General features: G+C 34.4%; 4 protein-coding genes across 8 annotated transcripts; 2 read left to right on the top strand and 2 right to left on the bottom strand.

Moving 5' to 3' along the window:
- The first annotated feature begins 3,955 nt into the window (after positions 1 to 3,955).
- On the top strand, positions 3,956 to 10,221 carry LOC112744826 (fanconi-associated nuclease 1 homolog). Of its 2 annotated transcripts, none has more exons than XM_072234069.1 (15): positions 3,956 to 4,174; positions 4,412 to 4,601; positions 4,704 to 5,143; positions 5,349 to 5,453; positions 5,579 to 5,819; positions 5,901 to 5,963; positions 6,533 to 6,607; positions 6,717 to 6,835; positions 7,188 to 7,258; positions 7,335 to 7,422; positions 7,505 to 7,645; positions 7,737 to 7,939; positions 8,320 to 8,593; positions 8,722 to 8,955; positions 9,206 to 10,221. In XM_072234069.1, exons 1-15 carry the CDS (start codon positions 4,073 to 4,075, stop codon positions 9,638 to 9,640), a joined length of 2,781 nt encoding a protein of 926 aa, XP_072090170.1. In that variant the 5' UTR covers positions 3,956 to 4,072; the 3' UTR covers positions 9,641 to 10,221. The 2 variants fall into 2 exon arrangements, with proteins under 2 accessions (XP_072090170.1, XP_072090169.1); XM_072234068.1 differs by having other exon boundaries at positions 7,719 to 7,939.
- A 1,786-nt stretch (positions 10,222 to 12,007) lies between these two features.
- On the top strand, positions 12,008 to 16,666 carry LOC112744825 (uncharacterized WD repeat-containing protein C2A9.03-like). Of its 4 annotated transcripts, none has more exons than XM_072234065.1 (10): positions 12,008 to 12,119; positions 13,224 to 13,408; positions 13,562 to 13,720; positions 13,835 to 13,921; positions 14,487 to 14,621; positions 14,729 to 14,839; positions 15,178 to 15,269; positions 15,350 to 15,455; positions 15,676 to 15,762; positions 16,007 to 16,666. In XM_072234065.1, exons 1-10 carry the CDS (start codon positions 12,023 to 12,025, stop codon positions 16,418 to 16,420), a joined length of 1,473 nt encoding a protein of 490 aa, XP_072090166.1. In that variant the 5' UTR covers positions 12,008 to 12,022; the 3' UTR covers positions 16,421 to 16,666. The 4 variants fall into 4 exon arrangements, with proteins under 4 accessions (XP_072090166.1, XP_072090165.1, XP_072090168.1 ...); XM_072234064.1 differs by having other exon boundaries at positions 13,562 to 13,729; XM_072234067.1 differs by lacking the exon at positions 13,835 to 13,921 and having other exon boundaries at positions 13,562 to 13,729.
- Positions 16,667 to 17,278: 612 nt separating this feature from the next.
- LOC112744823 (protein NSP-INTERACTING KINASE 1-like) lies at positions 17,279 to 22,210 on the bottom strand. Its single transcript, XM_072234063.1, has 9 exons — positions 22,072 to 22,210; positions 19,771 to 20,051; positions 19,538 to 19,670; positions 19,338 to 19,409; positions 19,078 to 19,221; positions 18,902 to 18,973; positions 18,728 to 18,787; positions 18,511 to 18,608; positions 17,279 to 17,613 (listed from the first exon to the last, which is right to left on the bottom strand). The coding sequence occupies exons 2-9, from the start codon at positions 19,925 to 19,927 to the stop codon at positions 17,390 to 17,392; spliced, it is 960 nt and encodes a 319-aa protein (XP_072090164.1). The 5' UTR covers positions 19,928 to 20,051; positions 22,072 to 22,210; the 3' UTR covers positions 17,279 to 17,389.
- Positions 22,068 to 22,568, bottom strand: LOC112743443 (toll/interleukin-1 receptor-like protein). Its single transcript, XM_072234621.1, has one exon. The coding sequence runs from the start codon at positions 22,566 to 22,568 to the stop codon at positions 22,068 to 22,070; it is 501 nt and encodes a 166-aa protein (XP_072090722.1).
- Between the last annotated feature and the right edge of the window lie 27 nt (positions 22,569 to 22,595).

Below are 22,595 nucleotides of genomic sequence, written 5' to 3'. Positions count from 1 at the left end.
TCGGTATTGCAAATTTCTCTGTATACATCCACTACAGGAACTTTCAGTGGAGTATAAGAATGATATTTTCTTGGCCTATCGAGGCCGAGTTCTTCCTTCTTCTTAGCTTCCCTCTCCCTCTCTTTCGTTGAGGGAGGGTGACCAGGTCGCCAACTCGGTTCTCTTAGCCTAGCATTTTCTTCCATATTGATGTACTTTTCAGCTCTTTCCTGTACATCACTTAAAGAGGCGGGGTGTCTTTTTGATATGGACTGTGAGAAGGGACCTTCTCTAAGACCATTGACTAGCCCCATGATGACTGCTTCGGTGGGCAGGTCTTGAATCTCCAAACATGCTTTGTTGAACCTTTCCATATAGGCCCGTAAGGACTCCTCGACCTCCTGTTTTATTCCCAGGAGACTTGGTGCATGTTTTACTTTGTCTTTCTGGATGGAGAACCTCATCAAAAACTTTCTTGAGAGGTCTTCAAAACTGGTAATTGACCTCGGAGGGAGGCTGTCGAACCACTTCATCGCTGCCTTTGACAAGGTTGTCGGAAAAGCTTTGCATCGCGTAGCGACAGAAGCGTCAGCCAGATACATCCGACTTTTAAAGTTGCCCAAATGATGCTTTGGATCAGTGGTTCCGTCGTAGAGGTCCATATCGGGGCTTCTAAAGTTTCTCGGAACTTTTGCCCTCATTATGTCCTCGCTAAAAGGATCTTTCTCCCCTAAGGGCGAATCTTCTCTACCGTCGTGGGAGTTCTGACCTTTGAGGGAGGATTCTAACTTTAAGAGTTTTCTTTCTAACTCTTTTCGTCGCTCCATCCCCTCTTTTAGGTTCTTTTCGGTTTCCTTTTGTCGTTACCGTTCCTGTTCTAGCTGCTCGAGGCGACTGTGGACTAATCCCATGAGCTCCATTGCGTGGGATGGTCCTTCTTTTTCTGATTCGCGCCCCTCCGAGGAATTTACCTTCGGGTTTTTGATTCCGGAGGTGCCTTCCCTGTGTTGATCATTGGCTTCCTGGTGAAGGGTCTGGTCTGCCTCATTGTTTCCAGTGTTCAGATTCTCGTGGTCAGAATCTGTCTCCACATAACCCTCTTCAGGGGATCTATCCGCCATCACTGGTTGATCTCTCGGGTCCCCGGCAACGGCGCCAATGTTACGGTGGGTAACCGGAGATTAATGGGCCGGATGGCGTTGGTTGGCCCAAACGTATGAAGGAGGTGGCTTTCGAGTGGACCTGGTACTCGGTGTTCCTCCGTCCGACTTGTATGTGAGAGAGAATGGGGGGTGGTACCTGCAAAGACACTCCGATGCCTAAGTTAGCAAGAGTGTGAGCAGGTTAGAGAGTCTTGGAACTTAGTGATACCTGAATGGTCAGTGTATTTATAGTGGTGAACCAATAACTACCGCTGAAGTAGTGCCACCTTTTTAGGCGGATAACCATTCCCATATCTTAGGGAGGTTACGATATGGCTCTATGAAGTGGTTAGAGAGTTTCTAGGGGCAGTTACTCATTCGAATGAGTGTTATCTGCCAGCTAACCCTCGTATCCGACTTCTTTGGAGCAGGTCGTGTTCAGCACCGACTTCTGGGGATGAAGGCTGGTGCTGGGTGAGGGCCAACCCTTTGGGTTGGGCCTTTTTGCTTGGATCCTGGACCTTTATTATTGGGCCAGGGTATGAACAAAAATCATTCTTAATATTTTTTTTTTAAAATTGTTCTTTTTATTAAAATTTTTAATTTAATTCCTAAACTACCCCTATTCCTATTTTAATAATAAAATTTATAAAAAAAAAAAACCAAACGCGTGTTTTGGGGGGGGGGGGGAAGAAAACGCGTGGGTGGGGGTATACGAAGGTGCAGGGGCAGGGGAGGGGAGGGGATGGGGGAGGGGGATGGCGCCGGGGAGGGAGCAGCTCGCGTTGCTGCCGTCAGACCCTGTCGCCGCCATTCGTGCTTCAGTCGCCGCCACCATCGCGCCTTTTGCGTCGTGCCATCGTGAGCAGAACCACGAAGAGAGATAGATCGCGAGTGAGGGGGTCACGGGCTTGGAGCCGCCGCGCCTTCATCACCACCGCGTCCTCGCCGCGCTGCCGCCGTCGTCCTCACCACGCTATCGGGGGTGGAGAGAGAAAGAAGGGGGGGGAGAAACAGGGAGGTCGCCGCCGTGACCTCCTCGTCGTCGTCAGCTTCCGCTCCGCTGCTGGTCGCCGCCTCGCCGCTGCTGCTCGCCGCCTCTGCTTCTTGCTTCGATTTTTGTTTCTGCTTCGTCTTCTGCTTCTTCTGCTTCTTGATTTGTTAAATCATTGTTGGTTTTGAGTTGTTGGTTTTGATTTCTGAATTTCTTGATTTCTGAATTGTTTGCTGTTGATGGAAGAAGTTTGTTAATTGATTTCTGAATTATTGTTGCTGATTTGTTGCTGATTTGTGGAATATTATTGTTACTTTCTGTTTATGATTTGTTTATTTTCTGTTTCTGCTTCTCTGTGTGGAGGTGGAGGTGGAGGTGGGGGGAAGGGCAGACGGGGAGGGGACGGGTGGGACGCTGGGTGGGGGGAAGGGGGAGGCAGTGAGGGGGAAGGGGAAGGGGAAAGGGGGGAGGGGGACGGCGGCGGCGTTGGTGGTGGTGTTGGTGGTGGTGGAGTGGCAGTGGGTGTTGATGATGATGATGATGGCGATGATGATGTTGATAAGGGTGGTGGAGTGGCAGTTGGTGGTGGTGGTGGTGGAAGAGGTAATTATATTGGTAATGGTGAGGGTATTTTTGTCCAAAAAAATAAAAAGACGATTTTAATACGAAATAAAATGTTAAGGACGATTTTAAATCCAAAATTAGAAGAAGGACGAAATCGATTCTAGCGCTAAATTTTAGGGATCAAAATCGTATTTATCCCTTTTTATTACTTGTATATTTTATTTTTTGCTGAGTTGAAAATAATAATTAATTTGACAAAATTTGAGTGATTAATTCTAAAATTTTACTAAGTAAGTGATGTTACTAATATAATATTAGTAAAAAGAAAAAAATGTTTTATAAATAATATAGGTAAATTTATACATCTATTTTTATATATTAAGTATATTAAGAATAGAAGAATAGATAAATAGATAAATTGAAATATTAGTTCTCCATCTTGGGGACTAAAGTGCTTAATTACAATATAACATAATAATTTCATAATGATGATAATGATAATCATAAATATTCATAGTTATCATGTTGGTGTTGGAGTTGGAATTTTTAAATATTGTCGTATCATATTTATTTAACTGCTCGTTGATTTAGTCCTATAAACGCAAATAGTAATTTAACAAGAGTTTTACATATTACGTATATCGATTATACTAAAAACTAAGTAAATAATATTATCAAACAGTATATATTCCATGACGAGTTTTATATATGACTTGTATCTCAGATTATATATACGGTCGATGCTACAATAAAGATTTTATAATTATTTTTATGTGAATATATTTTTTTATTTTTAGATGATAAATTGTATGATTAGATTTTGATATTTATAAAAATATTATTTTTGTTTAAAGTGTGGCTAAATAAATAAACCATATTTTTAACCAAAATATTTTTATAGAAAGATATTTTTGCCATCTTCATTGTAATATCCACTATATATTATCATTAGATTGTTAAATTGTGAGATATATTATCTCCATTTTACTTGACAAAAAAATTACCTACTATTGTGAAAAAAAATAATAGATTTAGATGATGAAATCACTGATCTGTTCACCCAATAAAAAAAGAAAAAGTTTATCAAAAAAAAAATATTAAAAAGACAAAAAAAACAGTCAGAACTTATTTTATTTAGCATTTATTAATTGTCGCAACAATTAATAAATATTAAACAAGACAAATTATGATTATTTTTGACTGATTTTCTTTAGTTAGCAAACATTTTCGATAAAAAAAAATGGGCGCAAATATAAGTGTGGTACGCGGGAACTGTAAAGTGTGAGGGTTTTCATTTCCTTGGGTTCCTGAAAGGTTGAAAGTTGAAACTCTTCGGCGCGCTTTATTCACCTTTGATCATGATGATGTTGCTGTAATTCAGTGGCGAATTAAGATGCTGACTGGAAGAGAAAGCTTGGTTCGTTTGATCGGAAAACGGCGTCGCTTCCTTCCCAATCGCCATTCCATTCTCTCCCAAACCCTTCCTCCTAACCAGGCATACCATCCTATTACCTCACTTTTCCATTTCCTTTATCTTTCTAATATCAACTATTAATGCCCACCAACTGTTTGAACTTTGAACTCCCAAGACAAGTAGCATCTCACAATTTAACATGTCCTTAAATTCTGTTTGCCTTTGCATTTTCAACTTTATGGTGAATGATGATTCGATTATTTGGTCATGTAGATACAAATGTTTGTTCTTAACTTATTTTAATTTGCTTGTTCTCAGAGCTGCTTTGATATTTGTTCTGATAATAGCGGTTCTGGAATTCAGTTGGGGAAGGATGATGACTTGAAACGATTGAAGTCTTTTGGGGATAATGAGCATGAGAATGCACTGTCTTCAAGTAGTGTTGTAGATTGTCCCGTTTGTGGGTCTAAGATTCCTGGGAATAACAATGAGATCAATTCTCATTTGGGTATGTGGTTTTTGACTTTGGGTCTTTGATTTGGTTGCTTGATTGATTGAACTTTGAATATCCTCCAAGTATGAAGGTCTCATGTCGGTTTATGTTTCTCAGATGCTTGTCTGTTGCGAGGAACTAAGCGGAAACTAACGCAACGCACCCTCCTTCAGTTAAACTTCAGCCCTGTATTATCCAAAGTCAAAATTGTTCCTGATGAGTTGGTTGAGTCAGACAATCCGGGTATTGTACCACTGTCACCACCTGAAACAATTGCTCGGGAGGAAATTGAGGATAGTGGATCTGAAGAATTGACTGGAAAGGAAAGCCTGCTCATTGATAGCGAGATTGATTGTATGGTTAGCAGCTCATCCTTTTGCCCGAAGAATGAGATGGCTGAATTGCCAATGGATGATTGTAAACCTGACACATTTGAAGCTACACTTGATACTTTTATTGTTGGCCGGAGATATGCTGATCGTGAGGAGATATCTCCTGGTCTTACCATTGCTCTTTCAAGAGACCCTTATAATGTTAAGGATTCCAATGCCATAAAGGTTTGCAACTTATGTTCAATATATTTGATGGATATTGCTTTTATGCACAAATGGAGCACATGCCACAATCAAGTACTCCATCTTATGACATCACCCAGCATATCACGTAGGATCAGATTATCTGACTTAATAGTGTCGGTTCCGATTTTACGAAATTATCCACTATGTACAAGTTTAAGTAACTGGTTACTCCTTTTGGGCTCAGGTTGTGTCTTCGGATTCTGCAGGCTGTAAGTTATTAGGTTTTCTCCCCCGTGAGCTAGCACAATATATATCTCCTCTAGTTGACGAGTATGGCTTTCGTTTTCTGGTAAACAGTTTGAGCTCAAATTTGAAATATTAACAAATCTATCTGAACTTGAGGAGCCAATAGTAAATTTTGTTGAAATACTTGCTTCATGTTCTCATAATTGTACTCATTGGGATTTGTTCCAGGGAAGTGTCATTTCTGTTCCTGAGAATTCTCTTGAAAATGTCCCAATTCGCCTCCAGAGAACATCGGATGGTGAAAGAAACTATGGAGATGAGACATTTAATTGCTTATGGAGAAAAGCTCAATCTGTAAGCAGGAATCCACCTCAATCTGCAAAGTATCAGCTGAATTTTTGTCTTATGCTACAAGAGGTGTTAAGAAATAATACTCACCTTCTAACAGAAGATGAAAAAACCTATCTGGGTATTAATATTAATTGTTGAGACTTACCTTTTCTTTCAACCTTTTCATCAGATAGTTTAAACATGTCTCATCCATTGACAGAGTCATTCACTTTACTCTCAAATGACAGTCAGAGGATTTTTATTCGGCTATACACCAGAAAAGGTTATTTGACTATTTCTAATTTTATCAACTACTCATTCATTATTTGGATATTGATAATTTTAACTTCTCCTTTTTGTTATAAGTTGCTCTCTTCTGTAGCTGATTACTTGATTTTCTCTTTTTTTCCCCTATAATTTCTGTTAAATGGGGGATAGTGGTGCCAAAATATATGTAGGCTTTGTTAACCATGGTGAAAAGGTAGAACCTTCTTGGAGAAATGAACCCATATACAGAGTTTAGCTTTTTAATTGCTCATGTTGGAGCTTTGTTACAAAAGTCGTGCTGAAAACCAAAAGGGGCATAAACAGATTGAAACAGTTTTCTTCTGCAACATATCCTTGGTCAGGGATGTCCTGTAAAAATCATTATGAGTATTTTACTCTACCTAAGTTTCCAAAGGAGATGCATCTTATGCAGCTGTAACATTGTTTGATTTTATTGTCTATATGTGTAGATGCTCTTCTCGATGTAATTTTATGTACCCATGTTGTAATTTGCTTGCCTTGCTAATAATGTTGTTATTTTGTCTTTCGGAGTTCATATGTTATTAATATCTGGTTATAATGCAGGTCCTTGGTTTCGCATGTCTAGTATATCATATCCTGAAATAATGGATGTTCACAAGGCAGTCAAGGAACTCGATGGTAATTATATATAATTAATTAGTATGATATTTATTGTTTCTCTATCTATACTCCAAGCTCTTCTTACTACTACTTTCGTACCTGCATTTTTGGTACGATCCATTTTCAGAGAAGGGATATATGTGTTCTATGGAAGAAGCACATCAACTGTCTGAAAGTGATGTGAGTGATATCTTGAATATACTATCTGTCTCTGAGCTACGCGAAATTTGGCGTATGCTTGAAAAGGTTAGAAATAAATTGCTATTTTAAGATCCATGATATCCTGAATATACTGTCCATGTGCGTTCTTTTATAAATATGTGGAGCACTTTGGATGGATCCTCCTAAATATGGTTGTTTCCATAGGTGTGCTCCAAAATTGATGATTGGCTTCTGATGACTACATAGTCAAAGATACCATGTGGACAGATACGGGCCAAACATTTGAACATTCTGTTGTGTTTTCTCTATTTATATGTTAGTACAGTAGTATTAGCCAGGTGGTAATGCATCTCCCATATGTAATTTGCTGTCCCACAAATAATTAAGTTCTCTAATGGGCTATCTATGAATTAATTATATTCTATTGATGTCTTAGAGTTGTGGTCGTGGGATGAAGAAGCAAGATCTCGTGTCATCTCTGGTTTCTACATATGCAGATGGACTATGGTATTCAAACATATAGTATCCATACTTTGTGACTAAATTACTAATTGATTTAACACCTGGTTTTTGTTTGGATCAGTCCTGGCCTATCCATTATGATTATGAATAGAACTGGCTCCTGTGTTAGAATTTCTTCAAAAGCTGAATCTCTCATATGGCGTACTGAGGTGCATCTGTTGTTTCTATTACTTAATTGCGGAATAAAGTTCATTGGGTTTATGTCTGATGTAAATGGTATTGCTTCTGCAGAGACTTTTCTTCTTAAATGGAGAGCAGGATCTCTCGTCCTTTCTGTTGGTTGATATGGGAAAAGTGAAGTATCCAACTTACAACTGCATCTTATCGGAGTCAGTTTTTTCAAATCGCAGGGATCTGCTCTCATATGAAGAGGTACATGTCTGAGTTCAGATATGCTAATGGCCTTCTGTTTCTTCCACTATTTTGTATGACATTAGTTATGCAGGCCATTGAAGTGGCCCAGATTATGGATGAAGCTCTTGGTGCAAATAGAACTGACACAGTGTTGAGGTGTATAAAGATTGCTGAATCTCATATATCTGCTGCTTTACCCATCCAGTACTTGACCTCTGAATCTGTAATTACAATCCGCCATTTATTTACTGCATCATGGGTTTACTCCAAGGTCGTCATATTAGGGATATCCTTTCTTGAGCAAGAACGCAGGTATTTTATTTAGGTAATCTAATCTGGATTCCGGCAAAATGAATGTATAATGTTGCTGCACATAAAACCTATATGAATTTGTTGGGCTTTGGCTATAAGTCTTAAAAAACTTATGATTGGAATAATTACCCCTGCATTATCCTTCATCTTAAGATAATTTGATGTTTAGCAAATGTCTTCCATAGTTTTTTGATGGGCATAATTATGTTCAACAATCCAGCTACTAGAATTAATATTAAAACATTTGTGCTCATGGGGAGTCTTCTTGCTTCTGCAGTATGAATATTGAATACTATGTGGAGCGTGTAACTGTTATTAGTGGTTACATAGACATGACCATGTTGCAGTAGATGTTGATAGGAGTGGTGTCTGTTTCCCAGGTATAGGGATGCAATTGACCTACTAAAGTGGCTGCTAAATTGTTTCACTTGTGATGTAAGAAGAGGGTATTGGACATTGAGGTTATCAGTTGACCTGGAGCACCTTGGCTACACTGAGGAGAGCCTTCAAGTTGCTGAAAATGGGTTGCTGGATCCCTGGGTACGTGCTGGTTCAAGAATGGCATTGCAAAGGCGAGTTGTTCGCTTAGGAAAACCACCAAGGCGATGGAAAGTTCCTAGTTTTTCAAGGTCTGCTATGAGGAAGATCCCTGAGGTAATTGCTTTATTTTATTATTCCATGGTTCTGATTTCTGATTTACTTTTTGCTTGTTGCATATCAAGTCAAATTAATCATTAATGACCTTGTCACTCATTGTCATTGTGACTGCTATAATGGTTCAGGTTTATGTTCAAGGGAGACCCATAAATTCTGATTTGGGAGCAAAGAGCAGGTTCTACAATGAAGAGGGAGAGCAATGTGGAGTTGAAGAACTTGCTTTGTATTATTATGCCGGGGAAGGAGGTGGATGGCAAGGTGTCCACACAGAGAGTGGCATTTGGTTAACCATTTTTGGGCTTCTAATGTGGGATGTCATATTTGCTGATGTGCCAAATGTCTTCTATACTAGATTTCAGGTACATATTTTTTGATAATTTTAAGATGAATCAAACTTCTATTTTTTCCTAACATGATGCTGTATATATATTTCTACCGCTACGTTTTGCTTCACCATGTCTATTCCTTTTGTAATTGTCACCTCTGGTGATTAACCCTACTGATTTTTACTTAATAATTTGTGGTGTTGGGCACTTTGTATTGTCTATTTATTATAAAACCGCATATAGGTTTGCTTATTAAACCGATGAAATGTCTTTGAATTTACAGAATGCTCCTTTGGATTTGGGTACCGATAGCTTTTATTCAGTGAGAAAGAGTAGCATAGAATCCCATCTGCGGAAAATTCGCGATGGCATGGCTGAGGAATGTCTAATAAAGTCATGGGAAACCCATAATGGAACGGCTTGTAGAGGGGTTAATTGGGACCGCCATACCTTACACGAGCTACGTGCTGCTGTTACTTGCGTCGGGGGCCATTGTTTGGCTTCTCTTTGTGAACTTCTTACTCAAGACTATCGGAGCTGGTCTAGTGGAATGCCTGATTTGCTGCTATGGCGTTTCAATGGAGAATACAGCGGTGAAGCCAAGCTTGTTGAAGTGAAAGGCCCAAGGGATCGTCTCTCCGAACAGCAGAGAGCATGGCTACTATTGCTCATGGATTGTGGATTTGTCGTTGAGGTATGTAAAGTGAAACCTTTGTAGATCTACACATTATTACAGTTGCTTGAAATTTAAGTTAGAGGAGAAACACATTGTGGAAATCACCTCTATCCTCTAGCAAAGTTTTCATCACTCGTGAAGAGTTCATCCTCTAAAATGTTCATTGTCAAATTATGAGCATTACTAGTATGTGGTTAGTTAGTCTGCAAAATGAGGATACGTGGAGGTCATCCATGAAAATTCCACTCCATTTTTATCCCTGAACCAAACATCCTTGTAGATAAAATTGACTGCTATGGCCAAAAAAATTGAACTACTCTAGACAATAAAGTAACGAGATATCTACAAGATGAATGAGGACAGTGAAGCATTGGATCCCAGCTAAAAAAAACATATTGATCCTACATAATATTGTTCTGGGGTAGTTGTTTCAGATTTCTGTATTATATGCAAAAGATTGCTTATTGAGGGAAATCTTCATGCTCAAGTCTAATTTTCTGTGTGTGTCAATTGAGAGTTTGAGATTTGTCTTCCCCTTGTGTAATTGAAATTCATGTTATCCTGACATAAATCAAATTCAAAGCTAAAAGAAGCTGTGAAAAATTCATCCACAGTTAGTGTAATTGTTTCTGTAATTTAATTTAATTTGTAGCATAGATTCAGGTCATGTTTCTAAAGATATCCCCACTTGATTTATTTTAGTCCTCAATTCAATTCAATATGTAGTTCAACTACAAAGATCATTCGCCCTAAAAGTCTCATGTTCTAGATTGGCGGCGGCCGCATACCAGATTTATAAAATGTATGTATTTTAATATCTCGTGCTTGTTAACATTGCTGTGTAGAAGCTTCCAATTATTATTAAAGCCAAATCTAAAGTTCCAAGTCAAAATAAATGCAATTCAATAACAGATTGCTACTCTCACAAGCAACCGAAACATTCACGGTTCGTAATCAACTAAATATCTAGGTATGAGGTATCATTAGCGGAGCCATCCTTATCTAGAGAGCTCTCTTTTACTGTTTTACTTTTACATCACTTTTAGTCAAGTCCATACTAATCTTTCCAGAAGAAATCTCGGAACATAAGTAAATTACTTTTAAGGACCATTAATAAGGTTTAATTGTTAAAGAGATTATTTATATTTAAATTTTTAAGGATTTATTTAAAAATATTTAAAGAAATTATAGATAGATATAGATAATAATACTCTAAATGTGGTGGTGCAGGCAGAACGTGAAAGATTATTTGAAACATTTGTATGGAGAATTGTATGGATTTTCTAAAATAAAAAAATGGTAAAATAGTAAAATAAAAAAAATTATATATATTAGTTATTATATATTTGTATATAAATACATATATAATTTTTTTTATTAGTAAATTTATATATAGTTTTTTTATTTTTATTTTTTTTTACCAAAGATAGGAGACTCGAACTCGCAATTCTTAATTGAGTATAAGGAGATTATGTTATTTGAATTATAACTCATTGGCAAATTTATATATAGTTTAATTTATTTTTAATATATATTTTGTATCTCAATGTATATTTTATATTAATAGTTAATTTTGTATATATTTAATATAATTGATAAATAATACTTTAATTACTTTTAAATTATAACTTTAATTATTTGTGTATCTCATGCAACTTCTACTCATATAGATGATTCCTTGCAGGAAAAAAAAAGGATTGATTATACAATTTTGAAGTCGAAGAAGGAACAAAAATCGAGAAAATTAATATAAAGATATTGTTGCTTATTTATAATATAAATTTGGTTCTTCTACTTAAATATTTTCCCAATAGATCCTTTTTAATAATTTAAATATAAATAATCTCATTTAATAATTAACTCTTGTTAGGTGTCCTTAAGAATAATTTTTCCTTTTTTCCCCTCCAAATTCTATTTACAGAAATCTAAATGGCAGACAACATCCCTTTTTAAATCATCATAGTTTAAGAATTTCTATTTCTATTTGTTCAAGTCAGCTTGATGCAAAATCTATTAAAAAACTAAATTAGTATCTAGAAAGATAAATTACTCCTCACATTTTTCTCGATTTCGATCTATTACAATTATATATATAATATTGTGTAATTTACCTAGACGATACTTCACCACTAACATGAATTATTATAAAAGCAAATAACAATGTTTCATGCTTCAAACTTGGCATGAAAAGACGAACACAAGATAGCAACGAGAAATAATAAAAAATGAAATCATGATAAGGAACGTATATAAGACCTTATAATATAATAATGTTACTACTAATATAAATTAGTGGGGGCCACAAATATTTGATGAGTGTAGAAAGAAAAAAGTAAGAGTAAGACATCACAAGACCCATTCAAGTGCCCCACAAGAGGGGTCATCATCTCTCTTTTCAACCACACATAACAATAACACTAACACATGCTTCCTCATTCCTTTCCCTTTTTTTCATTCATTCATTCATTCATTCTTTTCCATCGCAATTCGCAAAGCTATAATTCCCATTGCGTGCCTTATGGTATTATACCAAAATCTCCTGCTTTACCCCACATTCTCTCATCTTATCTTCTCATTTTATTTCATTTTTGCCACTTACTTGCTTACTTACTTACTAGGGCTAATTTTTTTGGTAACAGATGTAAAAGAGGTGATATACTCTAATATTATAATTTTTGGTGTTTTTTAAAACTGTAGAAAGTATATAAATCAAAGGGTCCGATTTCTGTACTTTAAAATTTTTATTTTTTTTTTAAAACAAATCGGACGGTCCGATTTATGTACCTCTCACAAATCGGACGGTCCGATTTATGTACTTCTAATAAATTGGATGGTCCGATTTCTGCTTCGTTAAACGATTCCACATTTAAAAATAACACCACAATAATCCATATTTTAAAAAAACACTACTACCACTCTAATATTAAAAATAAAAAGTTCTACTTACTAGTCCCTTCTTTTAAAAATATCCACCGTTTTTAAATACAACTATTTATTCATACACTAAATATCAGTTATTATTAATTATTATATATAAAATTATATATTTAATATCTTATAAATATTTTTTTCTTAATTATAGATTTAATTATTTTTGTGATTGATTATTTTATTAAAAAATATATAGATATCTACATATATAAGAATTAATTTAGTATTTTTTTAGTGTATATAAAATTATTTCAAATAATACATTTTTAAGCAAATAATTGATTGGTTTATACAAATTTTTGTTTTTATATTGTATCTATTAATTTTAGTTGATCGACCATCTCTTATCACCTTTATAATTGACCTATTACAGTTATTTAACTAATATAATTATTTTCTAAATTAGAGAATAATTTATTTTTATAATATTATATATCGAATATTAGTATGAACTAAAGATATTATTATTATTATTATTATTATTATTATTATTATTATTATTATTATTAGGAAGGGTAAACTAGGAACTTCAACTTCGATACTAAAATCACTCTAGATATTTTTTCTATTGAATTATAAGTATAAATATCTTTTGGCAAATAATTTTAAAGTAAGTAGAATGTGAAATTACTATTTTTTTTTTATTATTTAGAACATAGTTTTCTATTAATGCTGTTGCCCAAAAACCAACCAGAGTGTGCAAGTGCTAAAGTAGGCCCAAGCTTTGAACTTGAAGGCACTCACACCACCATGTCCTACAATCACTTGTACCCATTTGATGCCATGGAAGAAGAAGAAGATTTCTTTGATGAAATGGATGAAAACAACCATGCTGATGGTGGTGTTGCCGACGATGATGCTCTTGATGAGTATGAGATGGTAACCCCTTTTCTTTTTCTGTTTCTCTTTCTTTGAACCCTCTCAGTTATTCATCGAGTTCATATAAAAACTTTTTTTTTTTTAATTTGTTTATTTAAGAGAAAAAGGGGCTATTTGTTTTCATGCTCATAAGGTGTTTGATGATTGTTGCAGCTCACTAAGGTAACTGATACATCAGCTGCACAAGCAAGGAAGGGAAAAGACATTCAGGGTATTCAGTGGGATAGATTGAACATATCAAGAGATAGTTACAGAGTTACAAGGCTTGAACAGTATAAGAATTATGAGAATATTCCTGCTTCTGGGGATGCTGTAAATGAGGTTTCTTTTTTTTTAATATTTTTTTGTTTTATCAAACCCTTTTCCTTTGGGATTATGGGGGGCAGGGAAAGATGCAGAAGTAAATTTTGTTTCTTTGTCTCTCAGGATTGCAAAAGGTCTGTGAAGGGTGGAAAATACTATGATTTTTTCTATAATACAAGAATGGTTAAACCTACCATCCTTCATTTTCAGGTTTGTTTGATTTTTCACATGGTGCTCGGACCTTGTTGCTACTTGATTTTATTCCTATTATGTTTGTTGTATTGTTGATAAGTATTGTAGTGTTGCTTGAGGAGAGTACATGGCTGAAAAGTTAAAAAATGAATGTAATTCTTGATGAAAGCCACTAATTAATCAGTTGTGAAAGATATAAGCTGCTATAGATTCAATATATACATAATATTTGGTGGTTCTGCAGTACTTGTTTGGCAGTCTTGTCTTGTACAGCTGCATTTCTTCATATGATTTTATTTCACTTGTTGGTATTTCATTATTGAGGAAAGAAAACCGATGATCTTCAAATCTATTACTGTTTTATCTAGCCCTTTGAATGCTGTACCGGTATGTTTAGAAATTGGATTAAAGTTGTTTTTGTTGCTATATACATAAAGATTCAAACATTTATCAATTTGCATTTAACACTCTATTGTTGCTTCTTTTTTTAGTATATGGTTTTATTGATGTAGGTTTGGGCAGTTTATTAATTACTTTTCAAGCCTAATGGGTGATGATGTGTTTCATTTTTTGTCGGATTCAGTTGAGAAACTTAGTATGGGCTACTTCAAAACACGATGTCTACCTTATCTCCAATTACTCGGTCATGCATTGGTCATCATTAAGCGGCAATTTGTCGGAGATAATAAATTTTGCTGGACACGTAGCCCCAAGTGAGGTAATGAAATCTCTTACACAACTTTGTTTAATATTCATGATTTTAGCTTTAGTTTCATATACATTAATAGTTTTGTCCTTTACACTATGCATCCTTTGGTTTTGTAGAAACATGCAGGAAGTCTGTTGGAAGGATTCTCACAGACCCAGATTAGTACTCTGGCTGTCAAGGATAATTTTCTTGTCGCCGGAGGCTTCCAAGGAGAACTTACTTGTAAGGTAAGTCGACATACTTTGGGACTTTATTATATGCATATCGTTTTGGCCTCTTGATACTTCATTAAAGATGAGGTCACTCTATCTATTCATTGAGGATTACTCCTTTACTATTCTTTTAACTGGTCATATATTCAATGCCAAGCTGTATGAATTATTATCAGTATATGGGTTACATATATTCATTTTTCTGTGCTTTTGGTTATAGTTTTCCCTGTTTCTCTTGATAGTGGTGTCATCTTGTTCTTGGCTGCCAATTGTATTGGTTGTACATACTGTTTTTCCAGTTTTGCTCTGAAGAAATTGTTGATCAGAGTTTATAATGCTTATATTGAATGCAGTTTTTGGACAAGAAGGGAGTAAGCTTTTGTACGAGAGTCACCCACGATGATAATGCTATAACAAATGCAATTGACATATATGACAGCTTGAGGTATTATATGCCATATTTTGAGTATCATACTGAACTGTCCATTCACCCTGGAGCATTGTTTGACATGAGAACTTTTGCAGCGGTGCAACTCACTTTTTAGCTTCCAATAATGATTGTGGCGTGAGAGAGTATGACGTAGAAAGCTTCCAGCTTTTGAATCACACTCAGTTCCCTTGGGCAGTTAATGTGAGCACTCTTTGAGTATTCTAACTGATGCAACTTATTTTTTTCCTTGTCATCTCTTCTTTTTAATTACTTCTCAGCTCACTCTCTAGTTATACTTCCATCGATGTTCATCAGATTATCTTATGAGTTTTCTTGCTTCACCATGAACTTCAACTGTTTGAGTTAGTTTTAATCGCAATTTCATATGAACTTGATTCCTAACTATCTGCTTTTGATGCAGCACACCTCAATCAGTCCAGACCGTAAGCTAATGATTGTTGTTGGAGATCATCTAGATGGATTGCTAGTGGATCATCACAATGGGAAGGTACATAGTTCATATCATTATGTATTTATTTATTGAACTTTTCAATTGATTTTGTCCTGGTTGATGGTATTTTGATTTTCCTTGCAATGGATCAAATCCTTCAATTTGCTATGAAGTTACAATTGCTATGTAGTATAGAGAGATATAGTGAAAGTGAATACTACGTCGTCACTTCATATTGTGCCAAGAGTTAAGGAAGCAGCTTCAACTGACATCTTTGTGAATTGTTTGATTATTATTTTAGACCGTCTCATCTCTCGTTGGTCATCGAGACTACTCTTTTGCTTCTGCATGGCATCCTGATGGACGTGTCTTTGCAACGGGGAATCAGGATAAGACTTGCAGAGTATGGGATGTAAGAAACTTATCATCTCCAGTTGCCGTTCTAGTCGGTAATCTTGGAGCAACCCGGTCTATTCGATTTTCGGCTGATGGTCAATTCATGGTGGTCGCTGAGCCTGCAGATTTTGTGCATGTTTATAGTACGAAGGCAGATTACAGTGAAAGGCAAGAGATCGATTTCTTCGGAGAAATTTCTGGTGTTACTCTTAGTCCTGATGATGAGTGTATGTATATTGGAATCTGGGATAGGACTTATGCAAGCTTGCTACAGTATAATAGGAGGCATTCCTATACACATCTTGACTCCTACTTTTGATTTCCTTCCAACATCTGGATAATGTTAATTTATAGAGCATTATCAAATCCTAGATCCTTTTCCATTTCTTTTTTCTTTCCTTTTTTTCTTGCTAGTGTATTTTATATTTTTATGTAGGTCTGTTTGATTAATGAAGAACCACAGTATCATAAGATGTTTCTGGTCAACAGTACATTTTTGTATAGTGCATACTTACTACTCATAGTTCATCAAAGAAATCAACCACTGTTTTCTCTGTCTTTCTGATATTTTGGTGTGAGCTCACTTGCTACCTATCTGAACTTTTTGATTATCTTCATATGTAACCTTTGTTAGCTATACCAAATTCTGTGGCATAGATAATTGTGCTGGCTTATCAGCAATAGTGATAATATGAGGAGTTTGCTGTCAGTGTTCAAATCTAAACCAAATTAAATTGTTCATTCAATCTAATTTAAACTAAAAATCGATTAAAGTTGCACTAATTTAAATTTATTCAGATTATATTTTTAACAAATCGCATGAATTGGATCGAATTTTAAATATATTTTTTAAAACTGATCCAATCTAACCTGCAAGATGAATATAATACTAATATTTGTTGAGTTAAGAATATAACTAACATATAGCATCCCTATTTCATCATTTAATGAATAAATGAACATTTTTTCTTCATTCTCATTTTTATTTGAACAGGTGCGAGAATTCGTCTTGTATATATGTGTCTTCATTCTAACACCAGGAAAATAATAAAAAGATGAATGAAGATTTTTTTATAAATAGTAAGATATTGATTTCAAAAAAATATATGTTGTTTTAATATGTATTTTATATAGTTATTTTTTAATACATATAACATGAATTTAAACGAGAGAACAATTAAATGAATATAACAAAAGAGTGTATATATATAGTACTAACAAGAGTATATACATAGGATTTGATTACTCCTCCCAATCTCTTCTCTTACTCGTATATCAACTTTTCTAATTACAATGTTAATACTACATAACAGAGAAGAAGGAGTTTATGCAAGCTTTTGTAGGAGGAGCCAACAGCACTAGGAAGAGGAGGTGGAGGTGGGGGTTTTACTCCTCCTCTTCCTCTTCTTCTTCTTCCTGTGGATAGATCACTTATTCCAACATAATAAGGTGCTCCACTTGGATTCTTGCCAAAAGCAGCTCTTGCTCCTCTACTATATCCTCCCTCATCACCTGCATACAGTAGTCATACATTGAGCTTCTTGTCATTCATTTATATTGATGTCAGCAGTGTTATCAAAATCGGACCGGACTGGCCGGTTCAACCAGAAAACCGGTGAACCGGACCCTCTACCGATCCGCTCCGATATTTGGATCGCATAAGATTGAAAACCGGTGCGAACTGGTTAGGGGTTAAATTTTAACAAAATGTTAAAACTAGGGTTCGAACCCCTCCCCTCTTGGAAAGGTAACATTATTTTAATGCAAATTTTAATATATATATATATTTTCTATCAAATAATTTTCTTCTGCCTAATCTACTTTAAATTTAGTTATAAATTCACTTATTTTTAAATTAATTATATTTTTATTTAACAATAATTATAAATTCATTTATTTTTTCATAATTATATAATATCTATTAGTATTGTTTTTTAATAAATACTTGTAATATATAATAATATAATAGATATAAACTAATTAATAAATTATTAAAATTTAATAATAATAATAATTTTAATATAAAAATAAAATAACAAAATAACAAAATAATTATTAAAATAATAATTATAATATTTATTATAAAGTAAAAATAATAAAATACTTATTGTTTTTGGTCCATATTATTTTAGAATAGTTTGATACTCTTAAAATATTAGTAAAAATATGTATTTTAAATTATAATTTTAAATTTTTGACTATTTTTATTTTTTATTTGCATAGTACCGAGTCAACCGGTTCAACCAGTGACCCACCGGTTGAACTAGTAATCCAGTGACCCAGTAATTTGACCGATTCGATTATCGGTTCGGTTCTGACAACTATGGATGTCAGCATGAAAACAATGACACAATTTCACAATTAATAATTCGTAAAAAAGATGAAACTCTTGAGAGATCTTATTGTTACCTTCGGTACCATTTAAGTTCATGGATATTGGCATCAGTGTCATGCCATGGCAGTTTGGTTCTTTTCCAGTTGTACAAACAAGGGGATTTCCAATAATGCTGAAAAAACATTAACAGGAAAAATAAGAACATTCTCTTATGTTAGTACTGAATTTTTGGTTTCTTGAAGCCTATTAGAAACAAATGCACCATATAATCAAGAAAAAGAGATTTATTACTTGAAGGATTTAGCTAAAATTCTTGGTATAGGGCCACTGATGTTGTTGTAGGACAAGTCACTGAAATTGATAATCACAAAAACAAGATAACCATGATTAGAATAAGAGAAAACTTTAAAAATAGAATTATTAATACACAAAAAGAAACCAAAGAAAGAGTTCAATGAATATTACAGAAAAGTAAGCTGTGTCATATTAGCCAATGATTCTGGCAATTCACCATGAAGACTGTTATTATTGAGCCTCCTGAAAACAGTTTAAGCAAATTAAACTCTTGAGCAGTTAGACATTAAAATCAAGGACTATAAGCTTCCAAAAATCATAGCTCATATGATATAATATGAGCTTACATGTATTGCAAACTTCTCAAGTGACCAAGTGAGGGGGGAATTTCACCACTGAGGAAGTTATTAGAGAGATCAAGAGTTTGAAGCTTAGGTAGTTTTCCCAACTCTGAAGGGATTGGTCCAGTTATGTTGTTATTCTGAAGCATCCTGAAAAAGAAAACACAAAAGCAGTTAAAAAACCAGAACACTCATCTAAATTTGTAAGCTTCAATCATCAAATTAATGATACTGTAGTGTTTTTCTGATTGTGATTAATTACTTACACAATCCGAAGGCTGGTTAAGTTTCCTATGGTTGGAGAAAGAGTACCAGATAAAAATTGACTTGGAGTACCCCTACACAAGGCAAAACCAAACTTCATTTTCAGCAAACATTTTAATCAATTTGAACCAAAGAAACTAGTACTTCAACACTTGTTTTGGTTTTTCTACTTCAAATAGAAGATTATGAAGAAAAAACTTACAATCCAATCACCAAGTTCTCTGCAGAACAAGTAATCATAGTCCAGCTACAAGGATCAACAGCATCAGAATCCCAATTATCCAAAACACCATGAGGATCCACCAGTGAGTTCTTTAACCCCATTAAAGCTTGAACTGCATTAAAGAGATATAGATATATAGAGAAATAAGACACCACCCCATTTCATAATTCTGCATACTGAGCTCATATATGAAGGAAAGTTTCAAGTTTTACCTTCAAAGTTTACTCCTTTGGGAGAAAGCAAAGCAGTTGCAGTGCTAAAAAACAAGAAAAATGCAACAGAACATGGAAGAAGAAGAAGAACTCCTCCTCCTCTTCCTCTTCCACTTGCTCTTCCTCTTGGAGTCCCCATTGAAATTGGAGCTTCCATGGATCAGTTACAATAGACAAGTACTTGAAGAATTAACAGTGACGTTAACTGATAAAGTTGTTTTGAAACTTTCAACGGTTCACTTCTCTCAGATATGAGTGTGGTTGTTTCTTCTTTCTTCACACTGTGTGATGATGATGTTCAAAATAAGAAAAGAAACTAAATATCAATGCTTTCCATGCCAGAATAATGAATCTCATTCACCAAAAATCTTGTGTCATCAGAACCAAAGAGAAAAAGAAAAAGTATAAAATGGAAACTTAATCTAGCATGCTTGTCACTATTTTTAGGAGATGGGTATGGAGGAAGAAACTTTATTCCCATCAAACAACATAAGAAAATAAGACAATGAAAGAAAGAGACTCGTGCCTCTTTCATGCATGGTTCCTTAGGCCACATTTTGATTCCAATATACCAAAAATTGAAGTGAAAGGAATGAAGCCTAACTATACCCAATACCAGAAAGTCAGAAACCCTCTATATAATCTTCCTTAATTCATTGATCACATTAAATTCATACATTTTCCCTCAAAAACTAATAAGAAATTAGAGGCCTAGCTAACCAAGTGCATCTTGACAAATTTTAATTCTATGTATTGTGAGATAATTCATAAACTTATATCTAATTAGATGCTACTATCTCTAAGTTCATATAAATATTTAAAATAAAAACTTTATCTATATGACAATACCTGATTATTATAATGTAAAAGGAATTTAAATTCACATGTATAGTATGGAAATTAAACTTTTGATGATTGATGATGAAGATGATTAATAAATCAATATCAAGAGCTTAATGAAGTATGAGAAGTCTTATTAATTAGTCCTTCCCCACCCATTCTATATGTTTATATCTTGGTGTTTATTTGTTATTTAGTATATATAGCACAAAATGTTAATTGGGTAATATTATATATATAGGGCTATTATTATATTCATATCGTACTTTTAAAATAACAGTTTTAATTAATGCATTCCAATATAAAATTACATAAATATATTATAAATAGAAAAATAACAACAAGTATATGAGATCTGATATTTTGTTATTGAATTTTACTTGGTTATTTTTTCTTCAATGCCCTGTTTTCTTAGCTTAAAGGACAAATTCCAGTGAAGATTGTAGTTTGTTTGTTGACTATGGAATGAAAATGTCTTAGAATTCATGTTATTATTAATATGAGGGTATCAAACTATAGTGAATTAAAGTAGATTGAGGGAGGAATCATGAAATGTATTTGCTTATTTAGCCTTGTTTGATTCCTAAGCATTGAAATTTCTGGCTTCAGAATTATTAAAACATATTGGAGTCTATAAATAAAACCTTTTCTCTTAGTGGTTTGTATCCTGAGATTTTGTCATGGTAATTTAATACTTCACCTACTAGTATGCAGAATTAGTCTTAAAAATTCAATGTCACTTTTGTTTGGTTATATTATTTCATAAATTACTAGCCATCTAGCTACCTCCTTTTGGAATAATTTTTGCAGTGTGAATATTTGGCTATTTGGTTTCTTCCCAAATATAGAAAAAAACAAAAATTATTAATGAATGGTAGGCCATGGAGTCCACGTTCAGTTGTCTGACATTGCAGTTGCATGTGGTCTTGTAACATTTTTTTTTTTACTTCTATATTTGCATGAATTTTATTTTGTTTTATTAAGTGAAGAATTATACTTATCTTTTTAATTTATTACACATATGCTAATTTCTGTAGGAAGAGATGATATTATGAATTGTGATACTAATTATTATGAACCTGAAAAGCTTGCACTTCTTACTGACCAGTAAGTAGCTCTTGGTAATTAGAGAGAGAGTAAATTAGAATATTCTGATTTTGCTGTACTCTATGTGCAATTTGGTCTTCAATTTATGAGTAGAGGAAATTGGTTATGTGGCTGTGGAAATTAAATATGTATTTCTTTCTATTTTAATTTCTTTTCTTTTAAACAAATATATAAACTACTATCAAACAAAAGAATCGTATCTTACAAAGTTACAATAGAACTAACAAAGACCAAAACATAATAAAAAGAAATATCCAGATGAACATAATGTATAGGTCTATACTGCTACTTTATATATCAAATGGGTGATAATATAAAATTGACTATCAGAGTAATGTATAGGTCTATACTCACGTATTGTGATCACAGCGTTGACCATAAATCTTGCCTACTTCAGACAAAGCTGACCTCCATGCTTCTAACTTGTGATTGTATCTGCCTTTTTCTTCATGAGCAGCCATGGCTTTTGCATATTCATTGAGCTGGTACTGCACATCTGATTTTGCCACATTGAAATAGATTGGTAACACCAGTCGCTTTCTTCCATTTTCCGAACACTCCATGATCTTGACCAGTTCATCAAGGCACCACCGCGAAGTTGGATACTTATCACAAAGTATCAGAATTGACATCCTTGATCTTTCAATGGCTTCAAGAAGAGAACCTTCGAGCTCCTCCCCTATTCGTAGCTCCTCGCTATCTCTGAAGGTGTCGATTCTTTTGTTGATCAAAGCATGATAGAGTGTGTCTGTGAATCTGAGTCTTGTGTAGCCTCTAAAGCTCAGAAAAACATCATACCTGAAATGTGATGATACTGCTGCACCTTTATCTGACGATGATGAACCTCCCATGCTAACAATCTTTGCAAGTTTTTAGTT

Source organism: Arachis hypogaea, chromosome 4 (genome assembly GCF_003086295.3).
Source record: "Arachis hypogaea cultivar Tifrunner chromosome 4, arahy.Tifrunner.gnm2.J5K5, whole genome shotgun sequence".
Taxonomy (NCBI): domain Eukaryota; kingdom Viridiplantae; phylum Streptophyta; class Magnoliopsida; order Fabales; family Fabaceae; genus Arachis; species Arachis hypogaea.
The sequence above is the reverse complement of the archived record's forward strand: the minus strand, read 5'-3'. Positions and strand labels throughout refer to the sequence as shown.